Source organism: Drosophila gunungcola, unplaced genomic scaffold (genome assembly GCF_025200985.1).
Source record: "Drosophila gunungcola strain Sukarami unplaced genomic scaffold, Dgunungcola_SK_2 000001F, whole genome shotgun sequence".
Taxonomy (NCBI): Eukaryota; Metazoa; Arthropoda; class Insecta; order Diptera; family Drosophilidae; genus Drosophila; species Drosophila gunungcola.
The window spans coordinates 8,622,323-8,650,140 of NW_026453197.1; the positions used below are offsets into that span (position 1 = coordinate 8,622,323).

Here is a 27,818-nt window from a genome sequence, read left to right on the forward strand (position 1 = left end):
CTAAAATACAAAAAAATTGGCAGCCTTTCGACGGGTTTCCCATTCGAAAAATTTGAAAGTGTGTGTTCCATTTATGTCTTTAGTTTTCACAAAGGCATCAAAGTTGAAAAACAGAGTTCTGCCTTAAATGGCAAAGGCTATTTTTTTCGCCTGTCCACCACCAGCACTACTCACTACTCACTACTCACTACTCACCTGTCTGTATATCTCTATTTGCAGCGGATAACACGGCATCGGGCGCCTCGACAGCTGCACACGAAATCTTCTGGCAATTCTGGCCATCGCAGTTGACAAAGCTGCCCATCAACAGGCAGTTGGCGGGGGCGTGGCACTGGATCTGCGGGGGCGGTGGAGCGGCTGCACTGCTTCTTGTGCTAGGGCCGCTGGGCCATCAAATTATCAACTGTCAATACACAAAGCCGGTGGCGATGGGCAAGGTGCAACAGCAGCAGCAACACCAACGGCAACAGCAACATCCAAGCAGCAGGAACGTCGATGTGACAGCTTCAAAAGCGGCAACATCCGCACCGAGCGTCAAATGCTTTTATAATTGTCAAATGGCTATGGCGACGCCAACTCAGAAACGCGGTGATGATGATGATGGTGATGCGAATATTGGCAGCACGAGTGTAACTGCAACAGCAACTGCAACTACTGATGTTGCAAATGTTGCTGCCGCTGCTGGAGAAGAAGGAGTTGCGAGCAGCATTAAGCGGCTGTCAGCGACACTTGTGGGGGGCGTATGGGGTGCAAGGGGCGTGGCCAGTTGGCCGGATCAACGATTATTGATGACTCGGCGGCGGCAAAAGCGGCAAAAGCGACAAAAGTGGCATAAGAAATCGCATTCGATGGCTGTGAATGCGACGATGCAGTCGCGTTGGAGCGCGTGCTGATGCCGAATTGATGATGAAATCCATTTCCGAAAGTAGCTTAAGGTGCTCGCCACCGAGCAGAAAAAACGGCCCTTTCTTTCATTTCACCCCCGAATTGTTGAAGGGCATAATTAATATACATTCGAACTCATATTGATTGCATGAGCGCCAGCTGCATAAATCGATCTGGCCGTAGCTCTTAAGTGTTATATGCATAAGGTCAGGGAATGTGCAGAAGGGCGGAGTATTTAATTATTGAAAGTATAGCCGGCAAGTAGATATGGCATCGATGAATCATAACAGGAAGTAAATTAATGTTAAGAAGGGGAAAAATATATAACAAATGGTGAAACCAAATAAAATAGCGGATACCCTGCAGGTTGCAATCACAAAACTATATTTTTGCGTTATTCATTGTATTGTTACAACTATTGTCCAATATGGAAGTACTCTATTGTTTTCTCACTGAATAAAATTTCAATTTACACATTTTTTTTCACTTGTCTTCATTTTTATATTATTAACTTAGATAACGCATATTATCTAAGCATCACAAACTTACTGACAATAAAGAGGTTTTATCATTTTCTTATTACTTTTTTGCAATATAAATAAGAACAATTGCTTTAAATTCAATTACTTACTATTGCGAAACTCTTACTGTTATTGATAGAAGATCACACAATAAACTGAGTAGTAAAACAGAATCTCTCAATGACGGCAACCTCAATAACCGCTGAAAGAAATACACAAAATGCACAGTTAATTTGTGAACTTGCGTACGGGGTGAAGAACGCATGTGCACAAGACACTGAAACAAAAAATTATTGCCAAATATTTGCCATGTACTGTAAAGCTCTTACGTTGTATGTATATCAAGCATTAAACATATTTACCGAAACGAAAAGAGATATAAGAAAATGTGCACAGTGTACAGCAAGCTGAACTTTAGACTGCACTTGAGCTTAGCTTTCGGGTACCGTAGTGCATTTTAAAGTGTGTGTTTTGAAGGCTTAAGCATTGTAAACAACTCAAGCAAGAGAAATAAATATGATTTGTTTGCTCTCTTTGGAATTGTGTCACGGCATTAAGTCGATGTGTGTAAATATAATGATTAAAACATAAATAATATCCGATATGAAATACTATCCAGTGTACAGAAAGGAACTTTTTACGGTTGTGGAAATTATATGCAAAATTAATTATTGAAGCAATCATTTCTCTGTAGAAAACCACGAATACATACATAGATCAAAAAAACAAGAATAGGAAGCATTTGGTTTGAAATCTTATTTCGGCAATATTAAAACTCGAAAAAACAAATGATTATTTACAAATTTTTGGCCAACAAAAATCCAGCGGTAAATAGTTCCTTTACCTTGAAAATAAATCAATGTAATACAATGGGTTATCTAAACTTAAAATGAAGAAAACAAATATGTAAATTAAACAAATATACATATAAAATGAAATTGTGTTTTCGAAAGGAATATAATTAATGTTAAATGCATAAATAAATACATTTAAAATGTTTCAATAAATGAATAAAAGTGTAAATAACAAATCAAGAAATTTAATTGGTGTAAATGTTGAAAACAGATAATACAAATATATAAACCCATAATATTGAAATGCATGAGCCAAGATTTATGTAATCAAATCGTGTTGTGAAAGTTGTCTTCCCTAATTTATGCTCATTATATAATTAAACAATTAGAAGGATATTATAATTTCAATATTAATTTCAATATGGTTTCAATTATAGATATAAAATTATAAATTGGAGATATTTAAGAATGTAAAAAATTAGTTTTATGTATATAGAAAAAGGAAAAATAATAATAATTTTGATGTTGCGGAATAAATATTACAAATATTAACCAAGGATATGAAAATAGGCTTAAGAGCAGTGAACGTTTCTAGGTGCTAGGGACAAAGATAAGTCTTAGATTTATAATGAGAATCAAAAAACACAAGCAACTGCGTTATGCATAAAATAAAATATATTCATATCCCCAATAAATAACCGAAAATGTGTAAAGCCAAAATCAATGTAATAATAAGCTCTAAGAAAACAAAATAGTGATGTAAAAAGAACGCAGCAAGGAAATAAAGTAACCCCCTATTCAATAAAGAGTAAAAAACCGTATTGCAGTGTTTATTTTAGTAACTTTAGAAAGGGCATTCAAAACATACAGCGTGTTGAAAATACACGGACTTTCGGGAACTCAAAAAACGTAAGTCTAATGACATTTTTGTCTTAAAGGGCATTTATTTTCAAAACCAGCATTTGCTTGAAATTTTTAATAATAAATTAAAATAAATATTTGTTTCAGTAAGAAAACTATTTGAGCTCACTGTAATTATCTACATTTTAAGAAAGCGCCATCTGGGGAGCTTAAAAAGGAATCGAGTTCTCCAGCTGACTAAGAGCTTTATCGCGACGGTTGTTTGTGAACTGGATAATGGAATGTGTTTAGATTTAAATACTCGGTGCAGCTTTCAGATCTAAACATCAATTGAGACAAAAACATGATAACAAGATTGCAACAATTTAACAAAACACATTTAACTAGCCACCTCAGTGCCTTTTTATTGGAGTCAATTAATAAAGGCGTAAATCACGTGTAATCACGATTATATTCCTATATTTTGGGGCTCTCATGAGCATCTCTGGGGCGATTGGAAAATATATTGATAGTTAGCAAGATCAAAATGACTTGAAAGTCAAGCTTTAGCATTAAAAAACTGAAAGGCTTTGATACACATTTCGTTGTCCAACCTGAACTCTTTACAGAAGTAGTTGACTGGTTTTAGAACACAATTCCCGCTGGTCGCCTTAGAACGCAGAGCTTTTAGATCTGAAGGTCAGTAGGAACAGGGAACTAAAAGCCGAGCTTAGTTTGATAGTCAGCGCGCTTCAATGACGACAACTGCACGGCGCGCTCCACCCATTAATGATATTTAAACTCTAAATAACTGAAGATAAAATTTAATTAAAATTAAAATAATACTTATATCGAACGCGCGGTGCACGATTTCCTGACAACAATTTAGTTTCGCTTTTCATTCGATTTTCATTACATTTTCCGTTTGTGTTTTTCACACACGTGTTTTTTTTTTTCTGTTACTCGCACTTCGGTAGTGGTTATTTTTTTTGGGTTACATTGAAAAAAATATATCGACTGCCAGCCGAATCCCCATTCGAATCTAAATTTGACCAATTGACGGAAAATTAATTGAGCCCAAAACTAATTAGCAAGCGAATATATTTTTTACGTGAAACGAGCGTGTTATTTGTCAAAATGATTTTACAATTGATTGTGTTTAAGTAAATTAACCAGAGAAATCTATGTGTTTGTGCTACGATCCGAAAAGTCCCATATTGCGGTAAGTGGCGTGTTTTTTGGCGGGAATAAAGTCGGTTTCCTTTCGTCTCGTATTTCTCTACCATTTTTCTGGCGCCAAAATGAATGAAAACGGTTGGCAACATTTTCGACTTAACATGGGAACAGTCCCATAGCTGTTAAGTGCTTGGAAGGAAGGCTGTTAGATTTCTGTTTGTTTTGCGCTCTCTGATCTGGAATCTCATATTCCGTGAGCGGTTCATTGACCCAGCAACAACAATATTTGTCCGATCTTCTCCTGTCAGCGGCATGCGGAATTCATCCGTTCTACAGTTAGAAATATGGCTGGCTAGTCGAACAGCCGGCAAATCGAACAGCAAAATCGAGAGCCGCGTTCAGTTGCCTTCGAGCCGTACTTAAAAGTGGTAGTCCCCTAGGAGCCAGAGAGACATTACTCGTCAACTTTTTATTCTGACACAAGTGCCGATCAACGATCCACGATCCCCGTTTCCCGAACCCCGATTCCCAATTCCCGAACCGTCGCAATCACACAGCTATATACTGATATATAGAATTACATTGCGCAGATCACACCCTAAATGCCTTTCGTCGAGCGATTTCAACAAATACGTAATTTTGTTATGAACGTCTGCCTCGTCGAGGCCATCCAATTCGTCCAGGACCTCACGCATGCCCTCTGCCTGGACCTCCAGGGACTGTTCAACCTCAAGTAGAGTCCCTTGAGACGCCCCCATCTCGATCTCCCAGCGGTAAGTCACGCCATATTGCTCTTTGGGCCCGCGAAAAGTGAAAGTGCCGGAGAAAATACGGTTCTCTTTCGTCTCCTTTTTTTTGGTGGCGAGAGAAAGGGGAAAGTGCAAACCTCATGGCAGCAGCATTTCGTTTTGAGAGGTTATGTCTAAGGAAGTACAAGGAACATTCGAGTTTATACCAATTTTGCATTGATATTAAACATTTTTAATATTAACATTTGGTTGGCAACAATATTTAAAATAATAAGGATAAAAAAGTGTAAATAAATATGCAAATTATTTGAAACGACTTTTAAATACAAAAAAAAGCAATGAACCCAAAATGCCTTTGTCTTTCAACAACAAGAATACACAAATGTCTGCTAATTAGTGTTACTAAAAATATAAGCAAGTCCATATATAACCACTAATAAAAATAAATTGATTTCTCTAACAAATGAAAATCTTTAATTTGAAATTGTCGTTGTCAAAAAACTATTACTAAGTTGTTCCAATAAAATCACTTTACAAAATAAATTTAGAACTTAACATAAAAATTTATATTCAACAAAAATAAACCAAAACGACCTTCCACTATTTAAATTAATATGTATTCTTTACATAGTAAAAACATTGCATCAGCATTACGACTGCTACAATCATTTGATTTATGGATCATTTAACGGTTAAAACTAAAATGAAAGTTATGTAATAATTTTGGAATGCAATCAATAGTGCCATTATGAAGCTGCATTTACCTAATTTTTCAACTTTGGACATTTCATATATCATCGCCAGCTCATCTCATCATTCACCCAGATACACAACATTCATTAGCCAACGGCACACGCATCTCTCATCGCTGACCAAAAACGAACCGACATCTAGACGGACATTTTGCTTGGTTTTTAAAACTAAACGACCCTGCGGTACCCACACCTGCCGAGTTTTGACATATCCTTTGATCCACTTACCGACCCACTGATCCACTGATCCACTGATCCACTGACCCACTGATCCACTCATCCAAACTCCAAACTTCAACCCGCACGATGCTGTCCTGTGCCTCGTTCAACAAACTGATGTATCCCACGGCCGCAGATGTGGCCAAGTCGCCGATGGTGGGCTTGGAGGTGGACGGTGGGTCCATGGGCTCCCTGTCCAGTCTCCAGGCCCTTCCCTCCACCACCTCGGCGGGCAGTGGGGCACCCAGCGAGACCCAGAGCGAGATCTCCTCCGTGGACAGCGATTGGAGTGACATACGCGCCATCGCCATGAAGTTGGGCGTTCAAAACCCAGACGATCTGCACACCGAACGCTTCAAGGTGGATCGACAGAAGCTGGAGCAGTTGATAAAGGGTATAGCTGGGTCTTTAGATATTTATAGAATTTTGTAATACCTTTTTTTTCTTGTAGCGGACAGCGCCATTGAGGGAATGAATGGAGCCGAGTATTTCTTTCATGACGTAAGTGGAAAAATGATAGTTCCTATAATTTAAAACTAATGTATTCGTGATGAGAAATGTATTCTATAACTTTTACAATTCATATGGTTATAAAAGGTATACCTTAGAAACTACTAAATTATTCTAATGAATTTATGGAAACTCTGTAAAGGATGACCAACAAATTTGTTCGAACATTTTTAAAGTATTGTTCAAGCTGTTGCTTAATTGTTTTTGTACAACGTAATGGTTTATTTAAATGCCCCCAATTTTGCAACTGTGTTTCCAAGACATAGAATGCCCTGCCTTATAAGTTTGAAACAAAAAATATTATGTTTCCGATTCAATAGTACTTAAGATATTTACTCTTTGAGCAAAATTTTTAAGTTTATTGATCCATGTTTTTGTTCGGCAATCTGACTATACCACCATAAATTTCAGTGTAGTTTTAAGTAATAGTTAGGACCGTCCGAAAGCTCTGCTGACTTGATATATAAGAAACGCCATATATCCAATACTCATTGTTTTACTAGATCATGAACACAACGGATACGTATGTGAGCTGGCCTTGCAGACTCAAAATTGGTGCCAAGAGCAAGAAGGGTGAGGCTATACTTGGATTGCATTCAATGGAACATAATGTAAATAATACATATTTTAATTGAAGATCCGCATGTGCGAATTGTGGGCAAGGTGGAGCAAGTGCAGCGGGCCAAGGAGCGCATCCTGAGCAGCCTTGACTCGAGGGTGAGTTTGTGTTGCGTACTGATCTAGATCTGATCTACACTAAATTCATGGGCAGGGCACCCGTGTGATCATGAAAATGGACGTCAGCTACACGGATCACTCGTACATCATCGGGCGGGGTGGCAACAACATTAAGCGCATCATGGACGACACCCACACCCACATCCACTTCCCCGACTCGAACCGCTCCAATCCCACGGAGAAGTCCAACCAGGTGTCGCTGTGCGGCAGTCTGGAGGGCGTGGAGCGGGCCCGGGCCCTCGTCCGGCTCTCCACCCCCCTCCTCATCTCCTTCGAGATGCCCGTGATGGGTCCCAGCAAGCCGCAGCCCGACCACGAGACACCCTACATCAAGATGATCGAGACCAAGTTCAATGTGCAGGTGAGAAAAATCTAGCTTGAGACTTAGCCACCTATTTGTTCATAGGCAAATCTGTTTTCAATGTGACCAAATGGGAAAATAAGGTTAGTAAATATGTCTGGGAGAAGTTTTCTGTCCAAGGTGTCACTGAATTTCCTACAAACTTTCAGCGATTTTCAAAAAGGGTCCGCTAAAATTCATGTAATACATAACATATTTGAATTTTTTTAAAATTAAATAAATAAAAATATATAATCTGGTAAATTTATTCATTAAAGTGTCAAAAAGAAGGATATAGGAAAATAACCTATAGTAAACAAATAGTTTTTAAATAATTAATTATTTTTAAATAAAACAATTTAATAATTATTAGATAATTGTTTCATATTTTTGTAAAAGAATTTGAATCTCAAATCTCATGTTCGAATACATACAAATTTTCACAAGTTCTATAACATTTATTTAAGAAAAGAAAATATTATAGTATAAATAATTTACTAATTAATTTTCAGATTATCGTTATTATTGATGTATCACATAAGTTACGAGCTTGAAGTTCTCTTTAATGGTTCCTAGCATCGTTTTACAATTTTGCTAATTTAACTTCGAAACCTTTCAGGTCATATTCTCCACGCGACCCAAGCTGCATACCTCTTTGGTTCTGGTCAAAGGATCCGAGAAGGAATCGGCCCAAGTCCGAGATGCCACTCAGCTGCTGATCAACTTCGCCTGCGAGAGCATTGCGGTAGGTTAAGAGGGGATAACTCAAGCTTATGATGCCAATTTATCAACAATTTCAGAGCCAAATCCTGGTGAATGTCCAAATGGAGATCTCGCCGCAGCACCACGAGATCGTGAAGGGCAAGAACAACGTGAACCTGCTCAGCATTATGGAGCGCACTCAGACCAAGATCATATTCCCCGATCTGAGCGACATGAACGTGAAGCCGCTGAAGAAGTCGCAGGTCACGATCAGCGGACGCATCGACGACGTCTACTTGGCGCGACAACAATTGCTTGGCAATTTGCCCGTAGCATTGATATTTGACTTTCCGGACAACCAGAACGATGCCTCCGAGATAATGAGCCTCAACACCAAGTACGGCGTCTACATCACCCTGCGCCAGAAACAGCGCCAGAGCACACTGGCCATTGTGGTCAAGGGAGTGGAGAAGTTTATAGGTGAGTTGGGCATTTGTATCCCTTTCAAAATAGATAAACAAATTAAGTTACTATCTCATTTTGTATAGCTTAGCAATGCCAAAAAAAATATGAAATATTTTAAGTTGTTAATAACGCTAGTAAAGTCAATACGACATGTTCTGATTTTCGTATTCTAAAACTTTATTATTTTTTTGGTATAATATTTACTAATTTTGCTATTAAAGCAATTTTCAAAAAGTATACATTTTCTAAAACTGAGAGCAAATATGATAAACTTTTCAATTTAGGGATTAGTAATTACACTCCTGAGAGCAAACAAATACTCTTTAATTTATTCCTGTGGCTCAACCTATTTATCAATTGAATATGGTCTTAATTCTTTTGCCTATAAGCACTAACCATACAACATGTTGTTGTATGGTTAGTGCTATAAGTCACATGCAATTTATTGTATTCATCCTGAGCATGAACATAATCTAATCTAAATGAACATAAATCAATACAAAACGTAAAACAATAAAATCATTTTATACATTTTAAGAAAGTTGTCACAGCTTGTGGAAATCTAAAATCTATAAGAAAATTAAAGATGGAGTTGCTTAAAATAATATGTTGCTTAGTTTAATTTTCAGTCTGACTCCAATCTTTTTAAAACAATCAGATTAAAACAATCAGACTAATATTAGAATACGTAATTTATTTATGTATATTTTTTATATTTGGCCATGTTCTAATTCCGAATTTCACATCTTCATTAGACAAAATCTACGAGGCCCGCCAGGAGATCCTGCGCCTGGCCGCGCCGTCCGTGAAGCCCGAGATCCCCGACTACTACTTCATGCCCAAGGACAAGGAGCTGAACCTGGCCTATCTCACCCAGTTGACGGCCCTGCTGGCGGGTTATGTGGACAGTCCGAAGACTCCGTCTCTCCTGCCGCCCGCCTTGAATGGCCAACTGACGCCCTATGCCAACAACAATCACCTGCTGCTTAACGCCAATGGCCTGGCCACGCCCACGGGGATATGTGCGCCCACGCAGAAGTATATGCAGTTGCACAACAGCTTTCAGCAGAGTCAAGGTCGTTCGCTGGTGGCTGGCAGCCAGGTTAGCAGCAACAGTAACTATCTGCAGGTTCCTGGAGCGGTGGTGGCGCCACTGAAACCGCCGGCTGTCTCACCGCGGAACAGCTGCAGCCAGAACACCAGTGGCTACCAGAGCTTCAGCAGCAGCACCACCTCGCTGGAGCAGTCGTATCCGCCGTACGCCCAGCTGCCGGGGGCCGTGTCCTCCACCTCCTCCACGGCGGGCGGTCCGAATCGGGCGCACTACTCGCCGGACTCCACGTACGGCAGTGAGGGAGGTGGTGGCGGCGGCGGAGGAGGCGGTGGAGCGCGGCTGGGTCGCCGCCTCAGCGATGGTGTCCTTTTGGGCCTGGGAAACTCCAGCGGCGGAGGAGGATCCGCGGGCGGAGGGGCACACCTCCTGCCCGGCAGTGCGGAGAGCTACCGCAGTCTGCACTACGACCTTGGAGGCGGCGGTGGATCGTCCAAGCACACCAACCACCGCGCCCTCGACTTCGACATGAAGCGGGCCCTGGGCTACAAGGCCATGGAGCGATCTCCGGTGGCGGGGGAAATGCGCACACCCACGCCCGCCTGGATGGGCATGGGCCTGAGCAGCACCTCGCCCGCTCCCGCCCCCGTCCCGCTGGAAAACGGGGAGAACAGTGGGGGCGGCGGTGTAGGTGGTGGTGGTGGTGGTGGTGGGTGGCGCCTCCCGCCGGGATTGGGCTCCCCGTACGGACTGAGTGCCACCACCGGACTGCTGGACGCCACCCCAGTCAACCGGCGGCTGCAGCTCGCCCAGCACAAGGACATCCAGACTCTGCTCACCAGTTTGGGTCTGGAGCATTACATCAGTGAGTAGATTCCGCCGGTTGTGTTCGTTTTTGGCAACTGTGTACTTTAGATGTGATTTATAAAGCTTTTTTATCCTTTTTTGACTTTGACTGGAGAGAGTTTTTCATTCCACACACTCATCGAGGGGACTTACCTTAAAAGAGCTTACAAAAACATATCTTTCACCACTTTATGGGTTAACTAAACGACCAATAAGTCCTGAATTTAACTATTCAGCCTATACCGCACTTATAGTTTACAGGTCTTTCTCTTTTCTTCTTTCTTTGGGTTTTGTTTCAAGAACTAGAAGCAAATTCAGAAGTTTTATAATGACCAAGATAATTTCACTTAATTTGATGTTTAAAATGTATTCTTAGTTTGAACTTTCCAAAGGTTTATTATTTATTTATAATTTGGGTATTCTGACGGCTAACAAATGCAGATACATTTTTATTAGCTTAAAAATTAGTTATTACTTTGTAAATAATTTAAAAAAAAATTGTAAGACACATTTAACATTTAGTTGTCAGCTTTTTTTGAAAAAAAAAATTATTTAATGGGTAGAGCCGGGAAAGGTAAAAGACTTATAGTGCAACATAATTTATACTTTTAATTAAGGAGCTCTTCTAGTTTTCAATTACAGTTTTTTGTTGGTTTAGTTTCTTAAACTTTTTGGTGGATTAATACTTTAAAATACTTCAATAATTAGTTTGATTTTTTAAGATCCAAGCCCTATCACCGTTCCTAGAAGGTATTAGATTTTATAATTGTAAACGAATTTTTGGTAGAACCGTGTAAGACTGAAGCTGTATCTCGTGTTTCTCCTTGCAGAAATTTTTGTGCTAAACGAAATCGACCTGGAGGTGTTCACCACGCTGACCGAGGACAACCTGATGGAGCTGGGCATCGCGGCATTTGGAGCTCGCAAGAAGCTGCTGACGGCCATTCACACGCTGCTGGCAAACGAGGCGGCCTGCAGCACAATGCCCAGCAGCAGCTCCTCGCAGAACTCCTCGTCGCCGCGATTCTCCGGCAGTGCGGCCCCCGGCGCTGAGCGCCGACCCTCCAACCAGTGGTGATCCGCCCCTGTCTCTAGGCAGCTTACTATCCATTTTTTTGCATGCCCATTTTTTTTGGTAGTCGTATGATCATGAGAATCGGAACGAAAAAAATCTAGAAAAAAAAATTAGAGAAAGGAGAAAAAGGGGCAACCTATCTGCGGCGATGTCTTTCCCGAAAACACAGCCTTGACCTTGACTTATACTCGCATTTGTACTCAAATTCCAAGTAGCAGAGCTGCGCACGGGAAAGTGCCCAGCAGTTTGCCCTTAGGTCGCAGTAGCCTTCGTTTTAAGACCTTAATTTATTTCCAAATTATTTATATTGAAACAGTCTTAAAAAAAAAATATTGTGAATTATTTATGAAATCTAACTAAACGAAATCACGTATTGTAAGCAATGAATTTATGTATATTAACTGAAAAAGAAACAAAAAACTTAAAAAAGGAAACAACACAATGTATTAAGTGATAAGTAAAACAGTCACGAACAAACATTTGATATGAATAAACTGATGTCTATGAAAAACAAGAAAGGAAGCTAAAATTATTACAAAATTTACTATATATGTTTATGTTTATGTATTGTTAGTTATTACAAAATGTTTGTGTTTTGTTGTGCATTAAACACAATCGAATTCAAACGGATTCCAGCCTGGTTAGCGATCAGCTAAAAATAGAGGCTAATGTCTTTATTGTCTCCAGTAGTCTGCATAATTTGTATTGCATTATATTCAGCTTCGGAGTCGTGCCAAGAAATAACTCCCAAGGCAACAACAAAATCGAATGTGTGTCCTTACACGGAACAGAGTCTAAGGCGCAAAAGGGGCGTGGCTGGGCTAATGAACTGGAAATGTTTTGCTCCAGTTGTCGGTTGTTGCTACCGTGTTGCGGTCATCAGCATAATTGCAAATTTTTACGATTATGACATTTTGGGCGCAAAGTGCTTCTGCCAATGGCAAAAACAAATTTCTGCAGTTATCTGAGTCTCAAACTGACGGTCATTTACATCAGGCTATGTTCCACTTAAGTGACTCGAGTAGGCTTGTGTGGGACTTTTTGGCAAGCGATTTGATTTACAATTAAGCTGAATCTAAATCCGGATTTGGAGTCACTGACCAGTCCAAAAGGCGCCTGTTTCGGGCATTGCCGACCATGCGTCAAAGATGGTCCCATTTCAAGGGAATTCTAACTGAGTTGTCATGGAATTTCGACTGATTAATAGTTAAACGACCATACATCAAAGCGAAAACTATTTCTTTACATAAATCTTAATGCCTTCCATTTAAGATTTTGTTCGGATATACTGCGTATATTAACGTAACTTCATTTATCATGAAAAAAAGAAGAAAATAACTGAACAAGCAGTTTCCAAGCAGTAACACTAAGCAGTGATAGAGGGGAACGAAAAAGGGGAAACAAAGCAGTACAACTGGGGAACTAAGCAGTTTGAAGGGGAAAGAAGCCGTGGTGCATATGCGAGCACATCTCTCTAGCAGAACCCACCACCAACTTTTCTCTCTCTCCCCTCGCTTTTCCATTCGTGATTTTCCGCAAGAAGAAGAACTTCGGATTTTCCGAACCGACTTCGTGGCCTGTTCGCCAATTGGGAAATCTGTGCACAGGACTCGCATAACGCGAATCCTGCGACTTCTGCTGCAGTTTACATTGCGTTGTCCTTGCGTGAGGACGTGCGTAGATCATCATTTAGTTCTCACCGTATTACGAACATCGGAGGTTTTAAGGAGCGGAAATAGAAAAAAAGAAAAAATTGTAAAAAAAACGTTAACTGAACTTAAACCGCAGGATTGAACTCTTTGCTTTGGCGTGCGTGTGTGCGATGCAGTTTTTGTGTTTTTGACACAGCATTTACCAAAACAGAAGGCGGAAAATAGGAAAAGGAATCTAGCAAAGGATCTGCCATAGTCCCAAACTGAGTGTGTGTGGGTGAGGCTGTTGCTTCTTCCCCAGTGCCTGTGTGTGTGTACGCGTGTCAGTGTGTGTTTGTGCAGTCACGTGTTCTAAGGTGATTTTAACGAGTTCCGTGATACGCGAAATGAGATAAGGAACGAGAAAGGAGCAAAAAACGGAGCAGCAAGCGGCTTATGCGGACAGAAAAGGAGCAAATACCAAATTCCCGTTCGCCAGGACACACAGGATACTCGCTGGGTGCGCCTTAAAGGATTGGCAGATAAATCATCCGAAAATTGCATAAAATAAAATTGCTTGCCAAATTGTGCGCAGCCACAGAACTAAAAAAAAAAAACAAACAAAAATTGTATGAAAATACACATGTGAAATATGGCTAGCGAATAATATTGAAAATATTACAAAAACATTCAGGAAAAAATCACTTTAAAAAATAATCTGAAGGTAGGAATGCATTGTACTTTGGTATTACATTAGTTGACTTTATAGGATATATTGAAAAAATCTAAATTACAATATTTATAGGCAAAAATAAGATTTTTCAACTAATTTCCCGTAATAACGAGCAAGAAACATTTCGACCTCATATTCCGGAAAGACAATTTTCTAACTCAAAATTAAGAAGAACAGGGTTTCAAAAAAACTTAAAATATACTTGCTTTGCTGATAAATAACCGATTTCTTGGTTTTACCTTTAAATTAAGTAATTTATTTATGTCCGAATTTGTTCCATATATCCACATTAACTCAAAAGTTTACTATTTTTAGGATAATTTGTTTTTTAAATGACATTTTATAATTTAAAAATAAGCTGTTAAACAATTCCTCTATTCAACAATTCCTCTGTGCTTCTGTAATTACATATCGCAATACTCGACGTTTAATTTTTGATGCACAACTTCCCTGCGCTTGGCAAGCCAATTTCAGATTTCGTAAATTCAGGGGTAACTTTTCACATCGCAGCCAGCGGAAGATAAGCCGGAAGATAGACATGGGGGCGTGGCCCGACTCATCCAAGAGGCAAACAAAACTTGTCAATTGCCAAAGAGCGTGTCTCCGGGACCTCGGGCCCCTCCTTTTCGTAAACATTTCCCATAGTTGCCGGGGAACTAGGCAACAATGTCTTGAGCTGGGCCCTGCTCCTTCGATTTCCCCATTTTCTGTTGATGGAAAATGTCAACTGCCTGGCAGAGTTTTTCTGCCATACTTTCCGGCAACCCACTGACTAGGCAAAAATCGTATTTAGTGGGACAATCAATATCGGATGAGGGGAGGGCAGGCAGGCAGTTGGGCGGCAGTCAAACATTTATTTGATTGACTGATTGATATGTGAAATGATTTATTGCCACCGGAGGAAGAGGAGCAGGAGAAAGAGAAGGAAAAGTGCAGGAAAGTGTCCACAGGCAGCTGAGTCAAAAAAGTTTCTAAACAGAACAGAAAAAAAAAGCCTTTAACCAGTCGAGTAGGAACATTTATTTCCCGCTCTATCTCTGTCTTCCTGCATATCCTGCTGGTTTTTCTGTTGGAATTTTCCAGCGCTGTAAAAATCGCTTGGACCAAACTTTTTCGCACGCTTTATGTGAGAATAAAGTAAATAATGAAAGCTATTTAGCACAGCCAAGGGGCGCATTAAGTCGTCGCCAGCCTTTTCGGATTATCCTGCTACCGGCTTAAAAATAACATCAGTACCAAGCCAAACAGAACCACACTGTCAAAAAACAAAAAATGTATCGCTTAAAGTTATTTTCAGTCCTGCATATAAAACAAGTTTCCAATTTAAAACATTTTTTTTTAATTTGTGGCTATAGTGTATCAGCCAAATAATAAGCAATATAGCAAACTTTTCTGCTTTACAAAAATTTCCAATGAAAACGCCTTAGAAAATCATATTTTGTATTATTTATTTTTGAAAATTTTCTTCGCCATTTTTTTATTAAAAGTGTCAACAAACTTATTGACTTCCTTTGGCAGCCCTACTTAATATATTTTCCTGTGTAATATCAACCGAAGGGGGAAAAGCTGTGCTCAGCATTTAATGAGCTGTGTCCTGATCTGAGCCTCGGATGACCCGCGGCTCCCGTTTGCCAGTTCGCTGTTCAGCTCGAGAAATTGCAGCCATTTTTTACTGCCACCTGCAACGGTGTCGCATTCTTCTCTTGGCCAGGCATTTCTCTTATAGTCCTGGACTTTTATTTTCTTTGTTTTTGTTGTTCGGTTTGGATGCGACTGCTGTGGTTTATGAAAACGAACGCTACAAGAAGACAAAGCGGAAATTTGGGGAAAAATGCAAAACAAAAGTATAAAAAGGCGTGGGTGTTAATTAGTTTTTGTGCTTCTTGAGTGGCTTGCACTTAGGTGTGGGTATTAATATTCGCTTATTTGTGTGCACAGATTTAAAGTATTTTTTTTTTTGCCCAGCTAATCACTGCCAGTTATCATAATGATATTTGCTCTCATATGAGAGCTTGACTTACAAGCTGCTGGTAGAGCTATCGATTGATTCAATTAGTATGAGAATAACTGAGTTAGTCTTAATTTTTGGCAGGCATTTAATATTTATTGCATAATCGAATTATGCTTATGATGTCATGCTAAACAAGCAATTAACTTATTATTTATAAGCTTTCTGGGCTTTCTGGGCTATGAGTTTAATTTTGCGTGTGGTAGAACTGATTTGTCTATTTAGCAAATAACTTTTACACATTACGGCAACTTGATGAGTAAAATATATATATATACCTTACGGTATATGAATATGCCTTGCGGTTTTAATATTTAGTTAATGAAACCACTGACCCACTATATCGATTGATTTGAAGATTTTATGTAGGCGAATTTTCTGAAATAGAACTTCAATGCGAATTGAGATGTCCCACCAATTTTCAAGACCAAACGGCAATATAGCGGAAAAGTTTACCAAAACTCCCACTTCTATTTCTTAGCTCTTGTGAAAATAAAATTTTCCACCGTTGGGATGCACAACTTTTTATTTGCCAGCATCACAAATCTTTTACCGACTCAAACTTCGCCTCAAGTGTTGCGAAAACATGGCGGTACAAAAGACCTGTGGGCGATTGAAAAATATTTCATATGCAAATCCATTGTTGTTATTGGCATGGCCAGTGGTTCTTTGAATTTAAGGATCTGGAGTGGCGCCCTTTACTGTGCCAGTGTGTGTAATTCAGGGATTCGTTGCCTACTTCGGAGCGCTAAAGGCGCATCTCAAGTGCAACATTCGCCGAGCCAAGGAAAAGTACATATCTGTACCTAGCATATTTGTTGTTCGTTTGCGGCTGCGAAAATGTTGTGGCATGTGGAAATTTATTTCATAATCTCTGCAACAAAAATCCCATAGAGCATCAAAAAAAAAAATAAAAATGGGGAAAACTTTTGCATATGAGCGAGCGAACCGGGCTGGGGAACTACGGGTAGCTAAGCATGTAATTTATATCCTTGAATGGCCCCTCTTTGCCTCCCCTCAAAACCCACTTCACTTTCGGGCTTCTCCTAGGTTTTTTGGTATCTGCATCTATGCAGTTATTGCCGATGCCCAAGGGCGTGGGCTGGAACTTATAAAGGGGTTATTTGGAAGGACTTTTCTAATGGACTTACCAAAGTTTCCTCAGGAAAATATATCAAAAGGGCCTAATGTATCGTACATAAATTATAAAACAAATATGAATAAATTTATAAATAAATATAATATATTATAAATACATATATAAATAAATACATAAATATGTGAGAGAGACCAAATAGAAGCGGTTCTTTGTATATCTTGTATGATTATATAAGTAACATGTATAGTACATAAATTATACAAAATATTCCCTAATTAAATGCCCTTTGCTGACAGTTGACATTTTATTTGTAAATCTTAATTTTTTTTATAATACATTTTTTATGCATTTCAAAATTTTCATAAAACGAAATGCATCTATATTAATTTGCAAATTAATGCTCTTTTCTGGTTTTAATTACAAAATTCCCGTCTTTCCCTCTTAAATGCCGACTCCGCCCCTGCTCATATTGCAAAATATCCCTTTTTCTGTGGCGGAAGTTTTTGCGAGTTTTCTGGTATTGGGCTGAGCGGTCATAAATTTGTTTCTGCTCCTGTTGTGGTGTCTGGCTTTTCTGCTGCTGCATTGCTATTGCTCCACTTCGGTGCAATTTTATTTGACCACATAAATTGTTTACCAATTTTCACAAGTTCTGTGCAACTCCATTGCCATCGCTGTGCATGTGCGTCCTTTGCCTTTGAAGGATAAAAGCGGCTTAATCGGTCTCTTCCTCTCAGCAAACCTATTTTGATTTAGTTCTCAGTGCCCAGCAATCTATCTTAGTGGGTTAAAAATGTATATCCTTGCCTTTGTATTGCCGGTTCGTTGTTGATGTTGTTGTTTTGTAATCGAGCAATCTGTGAAATGCTACAGAATCAACAGCAGCAGATGTCACAGAAATTGGGTAGGATGACTGGATATTTATTGCAATAATAGTTTTGCAAATTGCCCAGGATGAACGGAGCTGGACAATCTTTGGATGGGATGACCCTTCAATAATTTATGAACTTCATTTATGATATTAACAATTCAAAATTGTAACTGCAACTTATAGAGTTATTGGAGAATGTCTGGGAAATAATAATTGATTTTTGAGCAATGCATTGTTTAAGTCATAAAGCGTTTGTCAAGTAAAACGAACTTCACAAAAAAATTTGAAATATCTGTATTGGAAATGTTGGCAGAGAAAAATGTAAATACCTGAAACAATTGTGAGGCAATTTATTGGAAAATTTTCAGATCTCAAATAAAATAATGTCTTACTCTTACCAAAATAAAGCTAACTTACGTTTTTAAGCATTACTTTAAGCTTAACTTTATTTTTTTAATTAAGTCAAAGAACGCAAAACCCTGTTTACAAGTCCGGAAAATTCGCCAAGCTCATTCGAACTCCAGTTTGCACTGGTTTCCAGCTGTTTGCAAAAGAGGGATTTAAGAATCGGTTTCTTTCACTTCGTTACTTAGCTCTGGTCCAGATGCAATTAACAAAAGGAACATGGGTTTAAGGGCAACCGATTTTTATAATATCCTTTTTTCGGTTTTCTTGTCTGCAAAAAAATGGGGAGTAGAAGTAGAATGTCTGGGAGTGCAGTTTGCGGCTTATCGCATTGGGAACAGACTTGGCCCTTTTGTTTGTCGCACTCCGTCGTTTAAGTTTGTCAATGCATAAATTAAAAAGTTGAAAGTTTTTACCCGATTCTCCGCCTTTGTGGGTTAGTTTTGTGCTGACCTTAATGAAGCCAAAGCAATTAAGCCAAGGGTCTGCAAAGTTAATGGAGTGTACACTGAATGGCCATTTGGTGGAGTCTTTGTGCCATGCGAGCTGCACTGGGAATCCGCATACGAGATGTTCTTGGCCTGGCTTTTTTGGCCCGATGCTGTAATACAATTTGCTGCCATAAAAGATTACAACTTGTTAAAGCTCCTCCATCGAGTCCTTCGGCTGCCCTTTCAAGTCGACCAGGGGATTATTATAATCCGATTTTCAACTTTAAATGTGCTCCGAAAAAGAAGGGCAAGAATTTATGGAAAAATGTTATGCTCACACAGTCAAGGAAGGAGCATTTGATGTGCAGTTAGGCAACAATGTGTTTTTCGGCCACATCCCCATCCACATCCCTATCCCCATCCCCATCTCGTTAATGGCAAACTTTTCACTCAGACTTTGGCTATGTGTGTGGGCGAGGAAAATCGCTGCAGTTTTCTTTACAGTTATTACTTTATACAGTTTCCCCTTGTTCTTTGCCGGCTGATTACAAAATTGCTTTCAATACTTTGGGCCAAAGTAGTGACTATAAGAAACTCACTTTGCAACACCTGCCTCAAGGAAACCAGTCGGCCCATTTGGGTGCATTGGCCAACGAGAGTTACGTGTTGCAGCCAAAGTTTAACGCATTAAGAACCGATGTTGTTGTCTGCCACAGTTTCGGCATTTTGTGGCTTTGCTGTGTAGGTGTTCTTAAGAATATTTCTGGGGCTTTGCTTAAGTTAGACCTAAACTCTTTATAATGTTTATATTTTGAACAAAAAAGCACGGTGCATAGTTTTCATATTGCTTTAACTTTATCCAACTAAATATATATTTGTAATATATAAATGTAATATATATTTAGTATAAATAAAATTAAATTTAAGAAAATACAAAATTTTCTTGGCAAAGCTTTTTGCTTTATTTTCACATCTTACGCTTTAGTGAAAAATAAAGCATATGCTTAAACATTATTCAACAAAATGCAAATAAAAGTCTAATAAAATATATCTATTTATATAAACAAAACAAATTTTTCTGATTTTTCGGCGTTTATTAAATTAAACCCTTCTCTTCTTTATTTCAGTACCGAAACCATAAAATTGCAACATGCGGTTTCTACAAACTGTCTATCAAACGGCTTTAACCACCATACTCCTGGCAATCACATTGGGTAAGTAAATTAAATTCCACAAAGAGTAAAATTATAAATTCCATCAATAAATGGAAAATAGCTCGTTAATATTAAACAGTGACATGGTAATTATTAAATTAAAAATTATGTCAAACATTACGGAGCTCTGAATTCAATCACGAAGAAAATTAACCAGAGCTAAACAAAATATAAAATTAATAAATTTAATTGATAGAAAACATTGAAATGCAATTATAATTGAGGGAATCTAAAAAACAATATATGTGTACATTCAATTTTGTTGTTTTTATGGGTTTTCGCCCTAAGTGTTAATTAGTTTAATTTAATTTGATGTGATAAAATGCAGCTGAACAAAAATTTAACACACTTAATAAATAAAAATTATTACAACAAATTTCGTTAAATCATATTTTATATCATTATTGACAGGTTAGCCACGAAATAGATAAAAAAATGGGAAAATTAAGCCTCTTAAACCAAACTAATACTCAATTAAACAAGCAACGGAAATAAAATTTACCACACATTTTATTTGTATGTGTAAAAAAATTAACAGGATTATTAAATTCAAATTTAAAGCCACTCTAGAAGTGCTCATAAATTAAATACATAAATTATGTTAGTAATTTGAGACTTGGTTTACCAACACATAGTTTAAATATTTCATTTAAAGAGTGACCACTCGAATCTCAATTCTTTAAGCTAATAACTCATGCTGTCGGCGTCTTTAGGCATACGAACAAACACACCATATAGGATTGTATCTGGCCGCGCTTTACACACACTTCAAATTTTTATTGCCTCGTCTTTGCGGCTTTCGCCGCCGTTGGAGGACTCATTTTATTTACCATCGCACATAAATTTCAAAAACCGCACGCACAGCCAAACGAACGTACACATAAATATTTCAGCATCTGCCGGGAGGTGGCTTCCAAACTGATTTATTCAATAAATCACACAAGTTGCTGCCACCGCCGCCACTCACCTGGTCTTAACCCTTGGACGTGCGCCGCAGATTCAAGTTTTATCTGCATCTTCGGCCCAGTCAATCGGTTCCAGAGCAGGAGCAGACTGCCAGGACACATGTCAATAGAGACGGGAATATATCACACAAATGCATTTGCCTGTGCCTTTGCTTTTACCTATTGCCCCCGAGTCGTAGACGCTCTCTATGGGTAAAGCGGGATCTGACAGTTGATTTCTCTCCTATATATTCTATACATTTATAGCCCACTCCATCAACAGAAACTTAAATGACGGCGAATACATCAAACGACATTTAAGCCCTTCGCGTGACTGAAATTTTCGACTCTTTGTCACTCGGAGCGATATGGATTTGGGCCTGTTATCCTTTTCCACAGCTCCGTTCGCCCCAGCTCCTTTTTGGCTCACGACATCTGTAGGTGTATGCCATGATGAGGACGAGGACGAGGACGATGCCTCTTGATAAATGCCTCCAACGTGTCTGGCATTTGTTTCGTGTGCCTACCTTTTTCGGGCTTTATTTAGAGTGCGTCCCACTACTTTTGTGTAGGCTGTGGATGCTGTGACAAGTGACTGTCGTGCCGAGCTTTTTCTATTTTCCTAAAGGACTACACACAAAATAACACCAGCTTAAAGTTGTACAAATATAAGATTACAAAAACGTAATGCACACAAAAGTGGAAAGTGGTTAGCAAATCTGAATATTTATTTTCCATTATATGTCTTAAATTAACTTTACCCCTTAATAAAACTTTTATTGACTTGAATCATAAAGCACATATTATAGTATAAAAACATAGGGCTTTTTTATATACTAAGGATTTTTAAGCTGTATAAAAAGCAAAAGATGACTTACATTTGTAAATAGGGAAGCATGTTGATATTATGCTTGCAAATTTGTAATTTAGTATCTAAAGAATATGCTCTTTTTAATAATAAGAATAGTTTGCTATTCGATAGAGGTTATTGACCAGCATTTTGTTAACTTGAAAATTGGCTCGAATACCGTCTTGGAATCTGCCATAAATAAAGCCCCATTGAACCGAGATTCAGTGCGATATGCACACAAGCCGTACATTGAAAGTTCAGTCCGCCCACTTGTTTTTCGGCGTAATCGTAATCCTTGGATGGGGCGGGTAGCACATTAGCGATGCAAAAAGGACGAAGGACAAAATGTTGCCCACACCTGGGCGTCTGCGTTTCGGCATACGTTCAATGTCGCACAAAAACGTTTATTAACCTGCCATTATCGAGCCGGGCCCAAGTGCACTCGGCGTAGACGACGATATTGTACTCCTGGGACCTTTCCAGGACACCCAGAGCACTCACAATTCACGGAGCTCGATTAAAATCTCCAACACGCACAACAATGAAGGGAAACAGCAAAATGTTTTTGTTACCCCATTTGGCGGGTTGAGGATTGGGTTCTCTGAGCACCTGGCTTAGTACACAAGTGGCTAATTAGTCTGGGGCTACGTAAATCGGTCGTGCACTTGATTTACTTTTAATAACCTCATGGCGAGAGTGCTTGCAAATTTGTGACAATATTATTTCCATTCCAGATTGTTTCAAAACTTGTGTTAATGTCTTAATGTATGGGGAAATTGTCATTTATTTGGCCTTTTCTGGCCTTGAGGTTTGTCGGTGGGAAAATTAGTGGCAATCGAGCACAATAGGCTGTAATTTGTATCAGCCGCAAATGTGATTTAAATTGCAAGGGGCGGGAAGGTCAGCTAAATGGAAAGGTGTGGCTTTCCAAAAGCTTATTGATTTTGTACGATTAAGCTCAATCAGCGGTTGAGTGTCTTGACAATTTGTCAAGGGAAAAATATGTTGACCAAATAAGTTTGTGATTGAATTAAATAAAGATTTAAATTTTCATTAATTTTAATTGCCCTTTGTCTTCCTTTTGATTTATATTCCAGTTGTTCCTGCTGTGACAAGCAATTTCACAAGATCATAAACTAGTTTCTAATTCAATAAATCACTCTTAGCAATTATCAACTTCCTTTGGTAGTTTTATTTTCCTCAAAGGAAAGAGACAACTAACCCGACAGCACCAACAAACAGGTCACAAATTGTCGCCTCGAGAGACAGCTACAGCTCCATCCAACCCGTCTTTAATTAAAGCTCAATCGAGGCCACCTCTTTGGTTGGAAAATCAATCAAATTCCTGTATATATTATCGAACCAATTACAGTGCAATCCGTGGCGTAGAATTCCTGATCCGATGTCATCTCGCCAGCCAACCACTCCTCCACTCGAGACGGGCCACCGCACAGTTTCCCCTTCAAGGATGCTTGACTTGGCTTCGCCTTTCGCTTGGCATACTTAAAACTAACAGGCGAAATCAATGGACGTGGGGGACTGGGACTGCAAAAATATGAATAAGCTGAGCCCCGTCAGAGTGTTGGATATTTCGAATTTGAGTCGTTTGCTCGTTTGCTAAAAAAGCATAGCCAAATGCAAACGCCAAACCAAACCATACCAGACCAATAAACACTGAGAAAATTAAATATTCGGTTAAATGAATTGGTATTAATTTACGGTCCTTAATTAAAACCAAGAATTCTAAAACTAAAAAATCGTAAAGCACAAATTGTAAAAAGGATCCAATTTCCAATACCAATTTCAAAATAGATATGCTACCGACAGATGGCGCCAGCATAATAATAACATTATTCGCACGGAAAGCCATTAAGTCAAAAGCGTCATCTGTTGTGATATATTGCTATATATATATATATAATTAGTCTGAAACTGCTGAAATAGTTGTTTGTTTGAACAATTTTCAGCAGCTGGCCTTTACCATATTTCAAGTGGACAATTTTAACCTTTGGGAAGAACCTGAATACGTTTTAATTCAAAAATGTTGTCTTCGAGTTTAGTATGTCTCTTTTCGCTCAGTGCTCCGATGGAACCCCCAAACAACTATTATTGATGCAGGGACCTGTGTGCGGGGGAGGTTAGACGGGTGGGTAGGTGGCCGGATCGTTACATAAAATGCATGAAAATCTCGATTCGGCTAAGAGCAAAAAAAAAAGCGAGCCAAAACCGTGCGGAGGATGAGCAGAAGGGAAACAAATTGAAGCTTTAGCCACGACTGACAAACTGCAGCTGTAACGGCCAAATGTTTTTGGCCATTTTATTTTTCATTTTCGCTTCGTTTTCGTTGTCAAGCGGATGGGACGAAGCTTAACAATTTTTATGGCGACATCCCATCGAGAGAGGGGCTGCAAAATATGGCTGCAGCCATGGGTTAAGCGGCTTAATTGCTCTGGTAAGGTCAATTCGGGGATGCAAAGCCCTCGAAAAGGAAAACTATTTCCATGGCATGTGCAGGCGGGCAAGGCGGATCGGGTTGAGCCACGAAGAAATTTACATAATAACAGGAAACAATTTCGCCTGTGTGCGAGTGCGTGCCCTATGCGACCATTAGGGGTCCCATCTGACCCCGGTCATTGGCATCGGCTTGGGGCCCAAAACTATGCACCGGAAAACGATGTGTTAGTTTGACAAAATGCACCATGAATGCAAATCGCAAAGGGGAAAACAGTAAAAAATTATAAATGGATAATTTGGGTGGAGTTTAGGCAATCCAATTTTTGGGTTACATATTTATTTTTTATTCCGTTTTTAATTTCTTATCCTAATACTCTTAAAACATTGTTACCCAAATTTAGATCAATCAAATTTATTAAAAAGAAAATATACATAAATTTGTTATATCAGTACTACTTATTCTTTATTAGAAAATACACAATTTCAAATAACTTTTAATTATGTTCTTTGGAAAGTTAAAACAAATATTTTTAAAAATTAACTAGGAACTCCTATGTTTTCTTTTAAACAACAAATATTGTCTATGTAATAATTTTTTATTTAAAATCTATTAAGTGAATAAGTAAAACTGAAAGTACTTTAAAGCAAAAACCAGGAAAGAAAATGGGATAAAAGCCCTTGAATTTGTCAAGGGAACATTAGTCCCCCGCAACAGCTTATAAAGAACAATATATATCATGCTTAAGTCCCCTCTGGCGCGTTATTGTTTTTAGACACACTAATTATCTGGCTCGCCGTCGGGTAAGCGACAGATTTGCATGCTCGAGAATTTTAATATACGCATATATGCGAGCATATATGCCATGCATGCCAGCCATTACCCCAAGTTGTTGTTGCTGTTGCCCGATTCTGTTCCTTGCCCCGCTTGCGAATAGTTAATAATCATTATTAATATCTACGTGGGTAAATGCCTGGCGCATAACACTAAAGCGTTGCACATACACGACAAACGGGGCGGAGATACAACAATTTTCACCTCCATTATGCAGCAAACCGCTAAGCCACCCCTACCACGTGCCACGCCCCCTGAGCCATGCTTAAAAGCATTATAAAGCGGACCAGTGAAATTACTAGATACATATATTGCGACAGTTTTTTAAGTAACTAATTACTTAATCAGTTTTTGCTTTTGGCTAACCTTTGATTCCGAAAATGAGGAGCGCCCACTTTAATGTAAAAGAATGTGCGAAAATGTTTACATGTTTAAAAATAGGTATAGTAATTTAATGAGTTCTGCATTACTCATTAGTAGTTTTTAGTGTTTTTATCATTATTTTAAATCCACATTTGAAAAGGAAATGCTGAATGCTGGTTTTCTCGTTGATTACGTTTTGTGGAATGCAAATAAATTTTGTCATTGTGAAATTTTATAAATGAATGATTGAAGCCACGCTTTTGTAAATTGTGATTTGATACAGATTCACTTTAAGGAGATTTACTTTGATTTTCAATAAATATTAAATTTTTTACATATTATTTCAAGGAGTTTTCTTCCAAACAAAAGCCTTTTTCACCTGCCATGGAAGGTAAATTCCTTTGGAAGCTGCCATTTTGGACTGCCACTTCGAAATGCATTGCAATTCATAACACAGCGAGAGAAAAGGGAAAGGAGCTCAATACGGGGGAGAAAGGGAGGTGGTGCTGCATTTTTAATGGCCATGTCGCCTTCACATGTGCAACTGCTGGCTTTTGCAGTCTGGCAATCAACAAACAAGCAGAAAACGTAACCATCGCCCCAACCTTTTAACTTTTAACTTTTACCTTCGCCAACGACGCAGCAATATAAACATAATGAATATGTTGCCATTAAGCAATTTACGAGACACTGCAACAGCGCTCAAGTGGCAAATTAATAAACTTGACAGTTTTCCCTAATACCATTTGCAAACACCTGGTAATTGCTGCGACAACAACGAAAGTAATCAAAGTATTGATTAAAAATTCCCTACCATCTCCATGTCGTTATGTCGAACTGTGTCGGCTGTGTTCCTCACAAAAGTTTCCTGCTAAAAATTATTGCACATTTCGTTGTGGCGAATGCTTTCACTATTGTGTTGTGACCTCAAACAATGAACGTGCAACCGAGTTTCCAATAAACACGTACGTATCGAATGGCACTAGCGGGTCATAGGGAAACTTTCTAGAGGTCTGGCATTCGCCAATTGCGATTGACATTTGCGGGAAGTCGGGGGGATGGCACGATTTATCGGAAAGTGTGGCAAGTAAGCTCCAAGAATTACTGTCAATTTAATTAATACCGCTCCAAAGTGTGATTGGCAATGGGGTATTATTGCATTCGCCTGTTCAAAGGACAAACTAAAGAGTTGATTGGAAATCGTTAGGTTAATTAAACGAAAAACTGAATAAGTAAACAGCGACACACTTAACAATTTAAGAGATTTAAGATTTGCTAAATAAAATTTCGTTAAATAATTTAGCATACAGACCTTAATTGTTTCTGAAACTTTAAGTAGAACTAAGAGGGCCCAGAGTAATTTAGTTCCTGCAACCACATGTCATTGCCGTACGCACACTTTTCAGGCCACAAAACTCCACCCAAGAAACCGCAACGCACCCCAATCCACATGAAGCCGCAAATCAATGAATAAAACTTCACACAAAACTCAATTTTCAACAAGTTTTCCGCATTCTAAACACATTTTTCTTTGGCCCCGCCCTAGCAAACAATTCCAAACGACACAATGTGGCCTACACCAAAAACCTCGAAAGCCGAGACTGAAACTCGAAATTAAGGCCAAGACGTCATGATAAAAACTTTGGTCCCTTTCTGGTGTTTGCCTGCCTCTGGTTTCTTATTTTTTGGCTCTGACAGAGGAGATGACTGCCTTGCCATGCCTTGCCTTTCCTTGCCTTTCACACGCCAACTTGAACTTGACGCATGTTTGTTGGCAAACAATCCGACATCTCACGCCTTCGACTCAAACGGGCTGTGTTTTGACTCATTAAAATGCGCGGCACCGGGTCGGTGCCATCAACGAAAGTTAAGGCCAGGGGGCCAGAGGGGAAAGGATGAGGCTGCCAGCGGCAAAGACATCCTGCGGGTGGACAGAAGAACCTGACCTGACCTGCCGTTCGGCATCTTTGAACGGCAGCCAAACAAATCTTATTTAATTTGGATTTGGCGCCTTCGCACGCCAACCAGTCAGCAATGTTCCATTTCGTGTGGCAGAGATGACTGCGTGAGGGCACATTGTAAACTGGGTCAATTAGTATTTTAAAGTATACAAAGAAATTTATATACCGATGTGTGAGCCGAAAAAAAGGGTAAAGAGAAAACTTTTAAATACACAACTCTTTTAAATGAATTCTAATGTATTAAGTCAATTTGAAAAATATTTATTTGGATTGATACAAAAATCAGTAGGTTTTTATAATTGTAATAATGTTCAATAAAGAATTCAATTTTAAAAGATAGACAAAACTCCATAAGACGT

At 38.9% G+C, this 27,818-nt stretch overlaps 4 protein-coding genes across 6 annotated transcripts in view; all 4 read left to right on the top strand.

Annotated features, from left to right (window-relative positions):
• The window catches only part of LOC128261834 (uncharacterized), a 42,284-nt gene extending 40,164 nt beyond the window's left edge, over positions 1-2,120 (top strand). The window contains exon 8 of the mRNA XM_052995725.1: positions 220-2,120. Within this exon, the coding sequence (XP_052851685.1) occupies positions 220-893 (674 nt within the window). The 3' untranslated portion in view covers positions 894-2,120. The remainder of the gene's footprint in view (positions 1-219) is intronic.
• A 1,671-nt stretch (positions 2,121-3,791) lies between these two features.
• Positions 3,792-5,910, top strand: LOC128262070 (uncharacterized). Its single transcript, XM_052996103.1, has 3 exons — positions 3,792-4,262; positions 4,807-4,989; positions 5,770-5,910. The coding sequence occupies exon 2, from the start codon at positions 4,819-4,821 to the stop codon at positions 4,951-4,953; it is 135 nt and encodes a 44-aa protein (XP_052852063.1). The 5' UTR covers positions 3,792-4,262; positions 4,807-4,818; the 3' UTR covers positions 4,954-4,989; positions 5,770-5,910.
• A 101-nt stretch (positions 5,911-6,011) lies between these two features.
• Positions 6,012-12,183, top strand: LOC128262069 (protein bicaudal C). Its single transcript, XM_052996102.1, has 9 exons — positions 6,012-6,330; positions 6,388-6,437; positions 6,950-7,019; positions 7,084-7,163; positions 7,219-7,545; positions 8,144-8,269; positions 8,325-8,706; positions 9,447-10,607; positions 11,419-12,183. The coding sequence occupies exons 1-9, from the start codon at positions 6,024-6,026 to the stop codon at positions 11,664-11,666; spliced, it is 2,751 nt and encodes a 916-aa protein (XP_052852062.1). The 5' UTR covers positions 6,012-6,023; the 3' UTR covers positions 11,667-12,183.
• Positions 12,184-13,322: 1,139 nt separating this feature from the next.
• Positions 13,323-27,818, top strand: part of LOC128262513 (uncharacterized) — a 34,198-nt gene continuing 19,702 nt past the window's right edge. For 2 of the 3 annotated variants that reach the window (XM_052996816.1, XM_052996817.1), the window contains exons 1-2: positions 13,323-14,018; positions 19,969-20,055. In XM_052996816.1, the coding sequence (XP_052852776.1) occupies positions 19,992-20,055 (64 nt within the window). In that variant the 5' untranslated portion in view covers positions 13,323-14,018; positions 19,969-19,991. Of the gene's footprint in view, positions 14,019-19,968; positions 20,056-27,818 lie in introns of those variants that run through there. The other variant, XM_052996818.1, reaches the window with a different exon arrangement.